General features: G+C 45.2%; 1 protein-coding gene and 1 long non-coding RNA gene across 2 annotated transcripts in view; one reads left to right on the top strand and one right to left on the bottom strand.

The window, feature by feature from the left end:
• The window catches only part of LOC149091259 (uncharacterized), a 130,540-nt gene that overhangs the window by 28,345 nt on the left and 85,623 nt on the right, over nt 1-16,572 (top strand). The window lies entirely within an intron of this gene.
• Nucleotides 6,871-15,144, bottom strand: nvy (CBFA2/RUNX1 partner transcriptional co-repressor nervy). Its single transcript, XM_018105418.3, has 6 exons — nt 14,933-15,144; nt 14,465-14,684; nt 8,658-10,099; nt 8,412-8,591; nt 8,200-8,325; nt 6,871-8,120 (listed from the first exon to the last, which is right to left on the bottom strand). The coding sequence occupies exons 1-6, from the start codon at nt 14,981-14,983 to the stop codon at nt 7,815-7,817; spliced, it is 2,325 nt and encodes a 774-aa protein (XP_017960907.2). The 5' UTR covers nt 14,984-15,144; the 3' UTR covers nt 6,871-7,814.

The raw sequence follows: 16,572 nt of genomic DNA, 5'->3' as shown, positions 1-16,572 counted from the left end.
ACATAGGCTAGTAGCCTGCTACACCATTGCGTCAAAGAGGCCGATAAAATATCTTGGCGTCATGAGAGACACAAGATTAACTTTCCGCGAGCATTTAGAATATGTGCATGAAAAGGCAGCTGATTTTTGTAGAGCTCTCTCAAGAATTATGCTTAACACGCGGGGACCAAAACAGTAACGACGTCTTCTTCTGATGAGCGTCAAAAGCTCCATCATCCTCTGTACTGCGCCAATTTGGGGAAGGGCATTTGCACCACCTAGAAACTGAGCGCAGTCAGAGTCTGCTGCGCGTTCCGAACAGTCACTGACGACGCGGCGCTCGTCATGGTGCCTCTGGAGTACTTAGTCGCCGAACCCGTGGAACGGAATACACACGAGCCTATACGACGAAACGAGATCAGAGCGAACAGCATTGCACGATGGCAAAGAAGGTGGAACATCTCCACTAAAGGGCGGCGAAGCTAATATTTACCTTCACAGATTCTCTGGGGACATGGATGCTTTCGAAGCTACTTGAAGCGCTTTGGCCACGATGAAACCGACGAATGCTCTTGGTGCGGACGAGGTCTGATGGAGGATGCCAACCACGTCTTATTCGAATGCGGACGTTTCCTAGAGGAGAGGCGCTGTCTGGAGAAAGCAGTGGGCCGCTCTATTAGAGCGGACAACATGGTCAACGTAATGCTGGAATCGGAGGCAGCTTGGAAACTTATAAGCATCTGCGCGGACACAATTATAATGGAGCTTCGCAGAATCAAGCGAAGACGAGCTGTCCCAGAGACGTTCGGTCTTAATGAAACTTTTAGAACGTAATCATAATGTTTAAATGTATATATATAACGAGGCACAAGTCACTAGTATTTGAAATACGCTTTTTATACCCTGAACCCATTGAAAATGGGAAATCAGGGTATAATGGTTTTGTTAAAAGTATGTAACAGGCAGAAGGAGGCGTGGCAGACCCCACAAAGTATATATATTCTTGATCAGGGCGACAAGCTGAGTCGATTTGGCCCTGTTCGTCTGTCTGTCCGTCCGTCCGTCCGTCCGTCCGTCCGTCCGTATGTATGAACGCGTCGATTTCAGAAGATATAAGAGCTAGAGACTTCAACTTTTTTTTTAAATGTCCGTATATATCACGCGCAGATCGAGTTTATCACTAAAAAACGATAACTCATTCCGATATTTTTTTATCGATAAAAAACCCTATCGAAGATCACTTAAATAATTATATCTCCTACATCTTTCAAGCTAGAGTCTCCAAATTTAAAATGTATATTAAGATGAATTTTATACAATTTCGGTTTTTGTTAAATTTACCCCCCACACCTAAATCCACCCCCTCACCCTCATCTTTGTAAAAGTCGTATATCAAATACTAGAGACTTGAGCTTCGGTATACACATACATTTTAACATTATGATTACGTTCTGAAAGTTTAATTACGATCGTACGTCTAGAAATTAAATTATTCAACAAATAAGTTGTCATTATATTGCCACCACTGCAGCGCAACCCAAGCGCAATCGCTTGTATATGTGAGTGTGTGTATATGCGTATGTTTGTTTGTATGCGTGTGTGTGTGCGTGTATTTGTATGTATGCGTGTGTGTGTGTGTGTGCGTGTGTGTTTGCTAATTATTTTTGAAATATCAGTTGCTTGTAGGGTTCAGGGGATCTCGTAGTCGAGCAGTCTCGACTAGAGCTTTCTTACTTGTTACAAATATGTTGGTGAGGGGGTGGATACGGGAGTGGTGGTAAGAATTTGGTTAACAGCTCGATGAAACTGGTGCTCAGTCCAGATTCCATAATTTTCCAGCGGGTCAAAAATAAGTTTTTCCAGCACCTTCGATATCCAAGGGAGGACGAAGGTTCGCTTTCCGGCATGCCCGGCTTGTGGATCATGGCTATAATACCGAGCTTCCATTTCATAGGGAAGTTCAGCGTATATCAAACATTGTTCAATTTGCCGCTGTTGATGGAAGATGCGAATAATTTATATGGTTCAATATAATCATCGGTGCTTGCTCGCAAATAGTAATACAATTCGGTTTCAAATAGATAAGACATTAAGTAACTTGCTCATGTATTACCAATCAATATATAGTGTAATAATAAAAATCGACTGTTCGGTTCTGCTGTCATTTTACGAATGCTTTATTGAATTATAAGAGGTTTCGTCTTAGCCTAAGTACATAAAGAATTCTGTCGCTAAAAGCAGCGGCAGAATGTGAGTATGTAGCATGTGGTATGTGTGTGTATATATGTTTGTATGTATATGCAGAAGGCATATACATTTTAGCGTTTAAGCTGCGGCGTAACAATGCTTACGTTGCAGATCCCACGCTGCAGGCCGGTCTATACATAAGTGACCGATCATATTACGGCACTTATGTATAGCTGTTAAAATATACATAAAGCAACAAAGTGTTGCTATGTTGTGGGCCTGATAATGTTCGGGCATTTGTAATATCATATATTGTGCACACTACTATACTGTGAGCATATGCTTATATGTATATCATACAACATACTACAATAGAGTTCATAAATGAAGCTGTCGTTGCAGCATGAAGAAAATTTCAAAATAAAAACTTCTTATTGTTTTAATTAAACGCGGCCAAAACACAAAGGTGAATGGGAACGATTTGGCGCACGGAAAATTCCAATGCCAAAATAAATTATTATAAAGTCGGATGCCAGCAGATGCCGCGGCGCGCTCAGCGTCGCGACGCGTCGTCGGGGCGTAGCTGTTAGAAGTCGGCAGGCAAACATATAAAAAGAAGTAAGAACGTTTGCAGTCGGGCGTTACTAACTGCAGAATACTCATCCACACCTCACAAGCAATTTAGTAGCTAAGTTTAGCTCTTATACTGTAGAAAGTTCACTTTTTCTTGATTTGCCACGACCCTACTAGGCTTAGACACGTCATTTTTGGTCAACTCATAGAACAAGCTAACGGTAACCTAAATTCAAAATTTGAATTCTTACTCAAAAAAAATTTGAAAATTACAGGGTGTTTTTCAATATGACACGCCCCTAAAGAGGCCTAACAATATTATTTAGGGAATCGTTAAAGGAGCTTACTGGTAACTTAACTATCCAAATTTGAAGCTCTAGCTTCAATAGTGCCTATTATATAGCAGAATTTTTAAAATCACAATATATCTTCAGGTCCGATTTGCCACGTCCTAGTAGGCGTAGATAAATAATTTTCCACCCATCTTTCAGAACGTAATCGTAATGTTTAAAAGTGTATATATTCCAAAGCACAAGTCTCTAGTACTTGAAATACGTTCTTTACGAATTTGGGGCAAAACCTATAAATTACAAAATCTTTGTATTAAATATATATATTCTGAATCTAAGGTCTCCAGGTTTAATGCTATTCAAATTGGGTTGAATGAATAAAGTCAATTTATCGATTATTTTAGATAAAAAAGATATCGTGTGTTATCGAACCCGTGTATAGCATCACGAGCTTTTTAGGTGTTATAACTTCTGAGATCGACGTAATCAACGGACGGACAGACGGGCTATATCGACTCAGACCGTCACCCTGATACTTTATGGGGTCTGCGATGATTGCTTCTGCCCGTTAAATACCTTTTTACAAAAGCATTATATCCTAATTTCCCATTTTCTATGGGTTCAGGGATAAAATATATGTGCGTACTTTCAGGCGGCGTGTATAAAAAATGCGCGCACACTTTTTGGCAGCTTTTTGAGTTATAGACGGTGAGCGAGAAAAGTCTTTGTATGAGTGAACAGTTACTTTGGTTATGTGTGCGTGAGTGTGTATGCATGTGTGCCTGTAATTGACACATGTTACGTGCACAAAAGCTGGGCAAGGGCAACAAGAACGGGAACGGGAACGGCAACAGGAATTGCGTCCACATATGAGCCTCGCGTCCGCCCCGCCTCCTTGCGCCCAGTCAAATCGTTATTATCGACAATGCCACCGCCAAAAACACACACATTCTCTCACGCATACACTCAGCCATACGTTCACGCACATGTTATTCACTGCTGCTGCTGCTGCTGCACAGCCTTCATATGCAGGCAACCTCAGTCAACTTTGTTTCTTGCCGGCAAAAACAAAAACAGACAAGCACATACACAATGGAGAGCCGGATAAAGGCAGAGAGAGAGAGAGAGAGAAAGAGAGAGGGAGAGAGAGAGACAGAGAGCGAGACCAAGCCACTTGCTGGCTGATAACGTTACCGTCAGCTGTGCGGCACTTTTGTGGGTCGTGGTGGGTCGTAAAGGGGGCTAGGGGCACGGGACACGTGCGACACGGAGTTGGCGTTGCTGCTGGAGTCGTGCGCAGGCAAGCGTCAAACGTTTGTACCTAGTCCCATTGGCCCCAGGCGACAACACACTGCCTCTCCCTTTCGCTTATGCTATCGCTCTCTCGCTCGAACTCAGTTGCTGCTGTGTTTGGCATTTGTTTGTGTTGTCAACAAAAGTTTCTTTGAAATCAGTAACAGATGTCGATTGAAATGGCACAATTGCTGCCCGCGTCGCTGCCAGCTTCGACAGCGACTCAGTGAGCAGCTGGCGGCTGTTGTTAGTGCTGCTCCTCCTGCTAATGCTCCTGCTGCTGCTGCTCCTGCTGTTGCTGGTGGCTGGCTGCTACTTATGATGAATATTTTTATGTCAGACACAGTTGAGGTGCCGCCAAATGCTGCTGCTTTGGCAAACATCGCATATTGTGCGCTAGTTGCTGGCATTTTAATTAAAATTCTCGTTCAAGTTCCAGGCTTTTAATGTAAATGCAATTTGCCCAATCAGAGCCAAAGGCAAGACATAGGCCTAGAGGCAGATGCCGCTGGTACGTAGCACTAAGTATACAAAACTATATAATATATAAATGGAACCAATCTCATATGACCAATATATAATTTTTCTCGCTTGCTATCAATCTCAAGAGAAGTCTGCGCAGCTGTGCTCAACAGTTTTATCCCGTATTGCCATATTTGCATATATCATTATTGGCAATTTAATAGATTATCGCTGTCGGGGATTATAAATTTTCGAAATACTTTAAGCTCACACGGACAGATAAGCGTATAAACGGATGGACAAAAAAACCGGAAATTCCCACTCACCAGTATATTGAAAGCAATAAACTGTGTATAAAGGGGAAATGATATAATATGAATGCATACATATATGATAATATATGTACATAATAAAATATAATATATCTAACATGATGTTGGCAAGTTTCTGTTTCTTATGAAGAAGTTTAAGGTTATTGCGTTTTCAAATACAATACAATGTTGGTTGATCAGGTAAAACTTTAAAATACTAATTGAGAAATTATACTTTTTGTTTTCAAATGTATTTATTAAATTCAAATTTCTTTTAAATATTTTATAGTTATCTTTTGAGCATTGTAATGAGCTGTTTAAAGAAAACATATTTAGAAAAGTAATTGATATGATAATACAATTATTATATTGGATCGCTATGTTGCATAATACTCTCCAAAAACAACTGCATCAGGAAGCAGTCTGGAGTGGCCTAAGAGCTTTAACCTCAAAATTTTTGAATACATAATGTTTCCTGCGATTTGATACAGGTGAGTTGCTTTGGGTATAGCACTTAGAGTTCTTTCAGCTCGTGAATGAATATGAAAGCTCATAAGTTTGAATAAAAAAAAATATTTGTAAGCGGAATTATAATACATAAGGTGTTTCCTAAATGGTAATTCTAGAAAAAAGTATAATGCATATAACCCACTTACTTTTGGCAAAGGGTATTGGAACGCAGTGCCTCCTTTGAGCCGTGCTCCATTTCCTTCAGGGGAGAAGGTGCTGTTTTTGTTGTTGAGAACATGTTCATGTCATCTGGCTGGCTGAGCTGTGGCTGCTGGCGATAACAAACGTTAACTGCATGTTAAATAGAAGCTAACGAATAGGCAGTAAGTAGATGGGCAAGGGCAGTCGAGAATGGTGAGTGGGCCAGAGTGGGCCAGTGTAGGCCTTACAGTCAGAAAGAAACAAGGCGTCAGCACAAGCTGGCCAGAAGGGGCACCAGGAAGCTGCTGGCAGTTGCCAGTTGCCTGTTGACTAATTGGCTGCTTGGCTGCCTGGCTGTTGGCTGGACGTGCATCTATTTGAATATGCGCCCGCCTGTCGCTCTGTTGCTGTAGCTGGCCTTAGAAAATCACTCAGGTAGCAAAATGGAACCGCCACCAACACCACCTCCACCACCACCACTACCACCATCATCATCATCATGATGATGGGATTGCCACGTACTCAAACTAAATTTCCACTCGGCGTCCAGTGAAGGGTTGCAAAAAAGCGCACAGCAGTTGCACACAAAAGTAAAGTTAAGCCAAGCTGATGCTGAAGTATCTTCTATCCCTCTCTCTCTCTCTCATGTGTGTGGTAGCCACAAGCTATGCACATATGTGTGAGTACGTCTGTGTGCAACAAATGCTGTGCACGCCCCTTGGCGAAGCGAGGCACTAACGAGCTTTTGCTTGCTTGCAATGAGACAGCAGCAGGTGTGCCAAACACACTCACACACACACACACACACACACACACACACACACACACACACACACACACACACACACACACACACACACACACACACACACCGGCACATGGCGTAACTGAGTGACGATAATTGAAATTTCATCACAGCAGTTTGTGGTTTTGTATCTCACACATCAAAGCCCATTTCCACCCCAAACACCCCATCCTCTTTCGCACACTCACACATACCAACACACATTGCTAATGCGCAATTCATGGGTGATGCAGTTTTGCGTTGCCTGCTTTTAGGCTGTTCGAGAAATCGTATCGAAATGAAATCGATTCGATTGGAACGAAATCGTTTCGAAATGAGGTTTTTGGTTTAAAACACTTTATTTCTTGGGTTTCTCTTTAGCCTTTCTTTGTGTGGGTTTGTAACATTTAACTTAGGTAATTTTTTGCATTTGCTTTTGGATTTCTCTTGCTTTTTTATATTTAAAATACAGTTAAATACGTGTTTAGAAATACAATAAATACTAATCAATAATTTAAGTACATACAGACATATCTGATCAATAAATTATCCATAATATATAATAGTCATTATATATATCATATATATTATTTAATAAAAACTACTATGCTCATCTTTCTTCAACCTTCCTCCCCTCGCCGCTTTGGCTGGCTCCTTAGTACTACTTACAGCTTTGACTTTTTAAATAAATCTGAGCCGTATTTAAGAGTTTGCATTAATATAGTTTTGGATATTTTAAAGTGGATTAATTGCAATCTGGTGCAAACATTTCAATTATTTTCTATTTACTTCTTAGGCCTTGCTATTTGTTAAGTGCTCACATAATTTAATTTTAGTTAATAAAGTTCGGAGAGGGTTTTCAGCGTGATTTTAAACATTTTCGATTCTCGCGTAATTGTCACAAACATTAGAGTTAATTCAAACTGGTTTGTCGCGCACTTAATAGGTTTCCTTTAATATTATTAATATATTTTTGTTTGTTTTTAATTTACTGCAAAAAGTATTAGGCTCAAATTACATATCTATCTCGTTTAGTTGGAGTATATTAAGTGTGTAATTAAAGACTATTTGGATAATGCTGACAGTGTCTCCTTTCGCTTTCGCTTTCGCTTTGACTTCCGCTCCTCTTCTCTTGCCTTCTAATTTTGTTTTTGGTTAAGGTTTACGTTAGTTAGTTAAATATCTATATGTATGTGTAGATTATAATTATATCGTCGTATTCGAGCCCGATCGGTAATTTGACTAGCACAAGTATTTCTTCTTGGGTTTCATCATGCGAATGCGTCATTTGGAGCCCAGTCCGTTGGGCACCAGCGTACTGGCTGTGCCAGCGACGACTGCAGGTCCGCCCCCAGCGACGCCAACGGACCCAGTGCCGCCAGACGTGCCTCCGGCAACTGCCGACTCCCGCACGCCGGCAGCAGCCGCCTGCAGATGCACCGCTGCCGCTGCGGCCGCCGCTGCTGCAGCTGTGGGCGTGGGAGGGGAGCGGGCAGCCATGGCGCTGCGCATGCCGCCGGCGCTGGCGTTACCGCTGGCCGAGTGCAAATGCTTGGCGCCTAGCTCGCTAGCCCGAGTATTGCCGCACACCTGTAAGCCGATCCGAAGAGCACAGGGATTAGCTATAAGTTCTGCAAGTTATAAGTTCCTTAAGCTGCTGGCAACTCACCTGGTGATGGCTGTCCCAGTCCCTGTACTGGCATGAGGCGCTGCAGTAGCGGGCCATGTTGCAGCCGGAGCACGTCTCCGTGGCTTTGCGGCCGCAGTTCCAGCATTGTTGCTGCAGGTTACTGCCCTGTAATGCATGGGTAAAGGAATAATATTTTGTTATGTTCATGAAAGAATATTTAATCACAGGCTCAGAGTGTAGAAATCACTTACGTTCTGCGCGCTGGTTATGGATGGCGACTTATTGTCCAGATCGCGGTCTCCGCTGGAGTGACGGCTCATTTCCATGAAGAATTTTTCCATGCGCAGTCGTTCTTGAGTCATGATCTCGGCAGCACGCGTCTCAGCTGCGACCACGGCTCGCTGTATCTCGATGACCGCCTGCCGCTTGACCTGTCAGGGTGGGAGGAAAGCACAGTAAACACGAAGCTCTGTCTGGGGACTCTGTGGGGGACTCACCTGGGTGACTGCATCCTCGGCGTTGCGCTTGAACTCGGCCACCTTCTCTTCGGTCTGGCGACGCAGTTCGGCCATGGCGGCGGGCGTCAGGTCCTGGCTGCTGTTGCTGCCGTGCTGTGGCTCGATGCCGCGCTGCTGGAGGATGGTGATGGCCCGCTTGGTTTTTTCGACCATGGCCGAGATGCAATTGAGCATGGTGTGGATGTTCTTCCACTCCTCCTCACCGCCAGGAGCAGGGGCAGGGACGGGAGCAGATGCTGCTGGCGCATTGCCCCCGCGCGCCACCTGAGGCAGCGCATGTCTGCTAGCGCACTGCCCCGACTCGGCCAGGCGCAGCTCCCGCTCGTCGCGCTGCATGAAGCCCGCGGCAGCAGCCGCCTCGCCGGCGGCAGTCGCAGCGCTGTAGTCGAAGGCGAGCACCGAGTGGGCGGCAGCCGGATGCATGGCCAGCCGCTTGGTGGGAGGCGCGTAGGCTGCGCCGGGGTTGGGCATGTACTCAGCCCACTCCTGTAGGCCATTGTGCGCGCTGTGCTCCATGACGGAGTCCGAGGAGCGGCGCTTGAACAGCGCCCCGCCATTGCCGTTGGCCGCCACCGGGGCCGGCGCCTCCAGCTGTACGAATATGTCCGCGAACTCGGCGCTGCCCACTCCGTGAGGCGTTAGCTCCATCACAGCCTGCTCGTTGCTGGTCACGTACTGCATGGCCGACTGGTTGGTGGCACGCGCCAGGGCCAAGATCTCGCGCTGCATCAGGGCCACGCTGTTCTTCAGCAGCGGCATCACATACGGCCGCAGCGGCAGGTTGATGGCCTCCTGCAGGGCCAGCCGGAACTCCTCCAGTGATATGTTGCTGCTAGCCAGGGACAGCACTAGGGCGCGCACCCGCTCACTTACCTCCGGCTGGCCGAGCTCCTGCGAGAACTGCAGCAGGGCACCCAGGAACTTCCGCAGCTTGGACAGCAGCCGCGCCTGCTCCACGTGCGCAGCGGCTGCAGCCGCGGCGGCCGCAGCCGCGGCTAAAGAAGCTGCGTGCTGTGATCCTGGCGTCGGCGACGTGGCAGAGCTGGTGCCGCCGTTTACCACGGGAGAGGCGCTCGCGTTGCGCTGCGGTCGCTGGTGGTTATGCAGTTGTTGAGTCGGTGAGTGGGGAGAGCGCGGAGCCGCTGCCAGGTTGCGCGCCAGCGCAGGAGGCGACTCCGGTGGCGTGCGACAGAGCCGATCCCTTTCACGTTCACGATCCCGTTCCCGTTCCCTGTCACGGTCCCACTCCTTGGGCGTGAGCTGCTGACTGCTGACTGTGTTGCTGCCGGTGATGGACATGTCCTTGCTGCTGCTACTGCTGCTGCCGCCGGCCGAGGAGGAGTTGGTAATTGTGGTGGTAGAGCTCTTGTCGCCGTTGCTGTTGCTGCTGCTGCTGTTGCTGCTGCTGTTGCTGCTGTTGGCTGTTCATCGGATTAAAAGGGAAAAGGAAGCAGTCCGCTCGTTAGTTAGATCACAATAAACAATGAAGAGAAACAAGACACGTACACACAGAGGAGCACGCAGGATGTGCAGGCGAAGTGGATTACAAATGCATTAGGAGCTGTTGTAGACGCTGTTGCAGTTCGGAAGCTCTGAAGCTCCGCTTCTCGCCTACTCGGAAGCTAGGCAGAGGCGAGCAGCATCAGCCCTGCCACAAAATATGTATATATTTCTGTTCACCGCAAACATGCTGCATGCACTTGTCTGTCCCATCGCCAAGGGACGTCGCACTGGCGTTAACAATTTAGTTCTAACATGGGAAATAAATTAGCAAACATTTTTGGTTGCCATTTGCCAGACAAACAGGCCCCAGCCCAGCCCAGTTCAGCTCAGTAGTGCAGGCCATCAAGTCAAGCAACACGCACTAATTGGCGGCCCAAGCAAGAGAGAAGATGACTTGCACTGCGAGGGGAAAGGAGCCGTGTTGGCCGTGCTTGGACCTGATCCTGGTGCAAAAGCGCCACATTCGGCAGCCGTTCAAAATTGAAAAGCTTAACGGCAAAGCCACAGCACAGTGTGGCTCGGGATTGATGCCGGAAATGAAAGTAGGGGAGCTGGGCTTGGGACACAAAGTTTAAAGGTTGCAGGCGACAAATAAAAACGAATCCGTTTTGGCTCAGCAGCAAAGAAACTGGACTTTACATTCCACCCTTTGTAGATAAAATAAGTACAAGATTTCATCTGTCGAATTTTTTTTTCAAAAGTAAGTTTGCCACTATAAATTAGATCTCTTGAGCATTCGTCTGGGTTAGTCAATGCCCAGACTTAAGATTGTAAGCACAGTCTCCTTTATATTGCCTTTTCATTCATCGAGCTGTGAAGCCAAGATCAGATGACCTATCTAGATTGCCTACTATGGCGATTATATATTCGGCGATTACACATGATCATCATTTATGATGATTTGATAATTGCCTGCATAGTTGCAATAGACCAAGAGATATATCAGAAATTGTTCTAAATAGAGATATGGCAAAAATATTTATTTTATTTTTTATTATGTAAAGTTTTGTTAAATGCGTTCGCAATCTCTATATCTATCCCTCTCTATCTATGTCCATCTAACTCTCAATATATTGCTAATGCGATACATCTCATTGTAAATTTTCAAACTACAATTCATTTCGCAAATGTATTGTCGCCTGCTTCGCACTGGAGACCAAACACACACCAACTTTGTTTGTACAATTTAATGGAATTTGTTTATGTGTGTGTGTGTGCGTGTGTGTGTGAGTGGGTGGCTAGCGGGAGTAGAAATGTTGCCACTGCTGCTGCTGTTGACGATGACGACGCTCATGGCAGCCAGTCGATGCTGTTGATGCTGCTGCTGCTATGCCTGCTGCTGTAGTTTGCTTTTGTGATAATGATTGTGGATACAGCTGCAACTGGCTGTGTGTTCACAGCCATTCAGGCACGCCGATCGAAGGGACACAAACACACAGACACGCACGCACATACACATATAAAGATAGAGAGGGAGGGAGCAGGAGGCGAAGGGTTCTGGGAGGCATCACTCAGCTAAGTTGGCGGCGGCTTATCAAACGCCAAACATAGACAATGATGGATCACATGATGCCGCCGCTGGCCCTGTAATTGGCTGCTATGCAAATAGCAAACAAAGTGTGTGGAATATAATCAAACAAATACCAGGAACCCAGTGTCGGTCTGACTCTCGCTATGGCGCTGTCTATGTGACTGTCTCCTTGAGTCCGAGTATCCTACAGCTATCTAACGGCGTTCTGCTGGGGTACAATTGTAAAATATTGCAGTTGGCTGAGGCTTAAAAGTTAGCTAGAGCCACAAACCGCAAGTGACCCAAAGTTGTGCCCCAAGGGGCCAACGGATGGAGGCATGGCTGACTGGGCGGTTAGCTGACCAGCTGTGACTGGGCACGAAAAATGTTTCGGCCACGAAAAACTATTTACGAAAATTTGGTGTTGACAATTCACATATTTTCTAAAACATAATGTTGGCAATTTTCCGTTTGTGTGTGTGTTAGTTGGTATGTGTGTTGTGTTTCGTTGGGGCATCGCAATGCGGCATTGTGGGAGCCTCGACGGCTGGTGCAACATCAGCATCATGACTGAGTTTCAAGAGCAGCAGTAGCCATCGATTTAAGGTTACGTATACGCAGCGTGGGCAAATGGTAGTCAATGCATGTGTGTATGTGTATGTGGGTGTGTGTGTATGCTGGTATGTATGAGTGTATGGGCGACAGAATTTGCACAGCTGCGTCCCATAGATTGCAGTCGAGCGCACAAAATGAAATGTGGGCAAGTTTAGCTAGTGTTGTTGCTGTTGTTGTTGCTGTTGCCGTTGCTGTTGCTGGCATAGTCATTTGGGAAAACAATCATTTTGGCAAATATTCATCATGCGCAGTTTGAGATTATCATCATCAGCAGGCGGCAGCAGGCCATAATGAAGTTGCTGCTCCTGCCGCTGCTACTGCTGATGTTGCTGTTGCTGTTGTGGGCGGCTCTGCAACACAGCAAACATTTGTTAAACAAAACTTTTTTTTGAAGAGCTTCAGTTTTGAATGCTAATTAGAGAGCTGGGTTTCATACAATTTAAGCGCCTTATATGCAGAGCATACACACGCTTTACTGGCCTGGGACTTAACGCAGCTAGTGACACGGGTACGCACAGCCACAGCAACTAGAACGTCGACGGCGACAGCAACAATAGCACCACCAATCAAAGGAGCCATATGAAGCCTGTTGTAGCTCTTCCCGCTATTCTTGCTCTTCGTGCAGTTGCTGCTGGGAACGCCAGCAGCCGTTGATATTTCTTGCAGTAATGTCCAACCAGCAAGGAAATAAATGTGAAATAGTAAATTTCTGCTGGCTATCCAGCATCCCACACAAACAAGACAATTTTTGAAGGCAGCAATTTTGGGGTCAAAAATATCTGCGAATAGCTTATCTACATATATGTATGCTGATTGATTAAATGAATTCTTTTATATTTCCAAATTTCGGCTTTCTAGTCCTTCAACTATTATGATTTTTGGTTTATCGGAAAATGCATTTTTCGATTTGCCACGCCCCTAGTGGGCGAATATGTTTTCCAAATTTCAAGTCCCTAGCTACAATAGCGCCGAAAAATTGCGTTTATACGGACAGACCGACGGACGGACAACACAGATATTGTACAAAACCCATGTACTCATTTCACTTTCGTAAATGAATATTTTTATACCCTGAACACATTAGAAATGGGAAATCAGGGTATAATGGTTTTCTGTAAAAGAATGCAACGGACAGAAGGAATCATCGCAGATCCCATAAAATATATATATTCTTGATCAGGACGACGAGCTGAATCGAGCCCTGCCCGTCTGTCCGTTTGTTCGCCTGTGCGTTCGTCTGTCCGTTTTTCTGCATGAGTGCGTCGATCACAGAAGATACAAAAGCTAGAGAGCTGAAATTTGGCATGCATACTCGTGTATACCATACGCAGTACGAGTTTGTTTTATTTTTTCGATAAATCATCCGATAACTTTTTTATCGAGAATAATCGAAAATTCGATTTTGTTTTCTTAGCCCCATTAGAACACTTTATAACTGCAGACTTCAAATTCAACATATGATGAATACAAACATTTTGCAATTTATAGATTTTGGATACCACGCCCCCTTTTCCCGCATTTCAAGTACTAGAGATTTGTGCTTTGGAATCTACATACATACATTATGATTACGTTCTGAAAGTTTCATATAGATTGTACATCTAGAAATTAAATTATTCAATAAATAAGTTTTCCTAATAACTTACTTGCTTACTTACTACCCAATCGTAGAGTTCTATTGATTGCGGAAATATTCATTTCAGAATTTATGCATGCTAATTGCATCTATCGTACAGTAAAAATGAACTAAGCAATATTTATAATTTCTATTATTGTTCAATATTCTTTGTAGTCTGGCTAAAAATTTTTCTCAACTCTATATCTATATCTGTCGCTGGCAAGAAATGTTGATTTGATACCGCTAATTATTTAGCCTAGTCTTAACATAAACAGCCAAACACCCTTAGTCAGCACACACCATTCACACTCACACTCTCGCTCACACAGCTGCTGCGATTCACACCATCAATCGTTGGGGCTGTCGCTTGGCTGCACTTGCGCTACCAATCCCCACACTGTGGAGTCCAAATTAAACGCCTTAACGTCTGCCATCGCCACACACACTCACACAACCATATGTATTTCCTCCTTCTTTACCCGACCATCCCCTTTTCAGCCCACCCACTGCTCGTACGTGTGTTGTCCGCATGCCACTCACCTTTAAACCGTCGACTAATTGCAGCCGCAGTCGCTGCTGTGTTGACTGCCGCTGCTGCAGCTGCTGATGAGGACGCTGAGGATGACGCGGATGAGGCAGCTGTTGATGTTGCCACTGAGACCGCTGCCGCAGCTGCTGCCGCCGCCGCTGCTGCGGCCGCATCGTAGGCGTCCTTGTCGGTAATCTCCTCCTTAATTATCGCTTTGCCGTCGAGCGCCATCTGGAAATAGTCGCAAATTAGTTAAGAAACTTAAACACTCTGACGTTGTCGTTGCCTCGAACACCGCCAACAACATCAACTACAATAACAATAAAATGCCTTACAGTTTGTAATTATAAAGAAGCGAAACCTGTTCAGGTTCCCATGAGTCTACGAAAACATCAAGTGACAAAGTTCTCACATTATGATTTCAAATTATTTGATTTCAATTCGATTAAATTGTTCTCTGACATGCAAATTGGGCTCACCAAACCCAAGGTCCTGGCTGGCCATGTCCGTTGTCGGAGCACTGTCAACATGTGTGTGTGTGCGTGTGTTGGCCCTGGGAGCGAGCCTCATTAGGGACAGCTGCAGCTGAGGTATTTCCAGCGCATATCAAGTTATTTGGCAAGCCCCAATTAGCAATTTGCAACCAGCTATTGGAATTGGTAATGTTCGGGGCGGGAATTATTTCAGATTGCTAAACTATATACATTCTAATGCCGAAACATCATTTGAGCGAGCAAAGTGCAAAATGTGGCTATTCCTTCTGGAGATATATTGAAAGTATAAATATACATATGCATGTATAATATAATATACTTTATTGTAATCTATAGTATTGTACTCTAATATTTCTAAGGCGGTACTTGTGGAATTATTTGTTATATTCATAATAAACTAAAAAAAAAAAACAAGTAAGAAGACTCGACTGTTTGCTGTTGGCAAGTCTGATAGCACAGGTATACACCCGGAACACACCGCCCATTTAAGTAAGCACAACTCAGACAGACTGCCCAACCACCCAACCGCCCCCGCGCGCATCCCAGTGTGAAGCGCTGCCCATGTGGAGCAGCATATTAGCCAGGAACCCCTTTTTTGGCACGCACTTGCTCATTTCCATGTCCGGTGGCCCGTGGATCCACCCATGTCGGCTGAGCATGAAAAAATGTGTTGATTTTTATCACAAAAACATGTAAATACCTGAGCTGTGGGAGTTTGTGCAGCTTGTCGGCTACATAAACACAAGTGTGAGACGGGGAAAAAACACAGAAAAAACAACATTTTAGAATCGGAAAATATCTGCTCATTTTCATTCATGTTTTCGATCAATCTATGAGCGACCGCAAGCGCCTGCCCCAGTCCCTGCCCCCCTACTGAGCGACGATTCAGTCAGAGGTGTTAAAACACACTTTCCTTCTTCTTCTTGTTTTTGGGCAATGTGTAAAGTCAATCGTCGCACTTGGAAATATTGATCTTATCTGGGGCTATTACAGATCTCTCAGAGTGAGAGAGACACAAAGAGAGTGCGAGAGAAAGAGAGAGAAAAGAGTACAAGCTGGCGAGCAGCTGTTTTGCATCAAGCAAATTATTAAAAATGCTGCAAATGAAATTCTATTAAATACAAACACTTGACACGCTGCTGCCCCTTGCCAAAGTGCCGAGAAAAGAGAATCACCTGGGGCGGGAATTGAGGACTAATGACGGATCCAACCGACATATGGCGTCTATAACACTTGTCAACTGTTTGGCTAGGTGGCTTGCTGGTCAGTGGGCAGGGCGGGGCAGGGCGGCATGAGGCGAGGCCAAACTAACCAAACGAAACATGCGTGACAGACGGCAACAACAAGTGTTTCCAGTGTGCGTCAGGTGAGTGGGCGTTGCGAGGGGGCGGCTGCTTATGAAGTGGGCTGACTCACTTAATAGCTTGGCTGGCTCACTGGCTGGCTAACTGGCAGCAGCTGTTGGCGAGGCATAGGACCCGGCTATGACGAATGAATCAAATGTCAGCAGCAGCCATGTCGTCGTCGTCTCTCAAGCAGCTGTCGCCTGTCGGCGCCATCAGGCGGCCAAAGATTCAACTTGTGTTGTTGCCCGCACCCCTCTGCACACGTATATATATGTATAC

The sequence above is a fragment of the Drosophila navojoa genome, chromosome 5 (genome assembly GCF_054131105.1).
Source record: "Drosophila navojoa isolate 15081-1374.11 chromosome 5, UAZ_NAV_1.0, whole genome shotgun sequence".
Classification (NCBI taxonomy): Eukaryota; Metazoa; Arthropoda; class Insecta; order Diptera; family Drosophilidae; genus Drosophila; species Drosophila navojoa.
The sequence above is the reverse complement of the archived record's forward strand: the minus strand, read 5'-3'. Positions and strand labels throughout refer to the sequence as shown.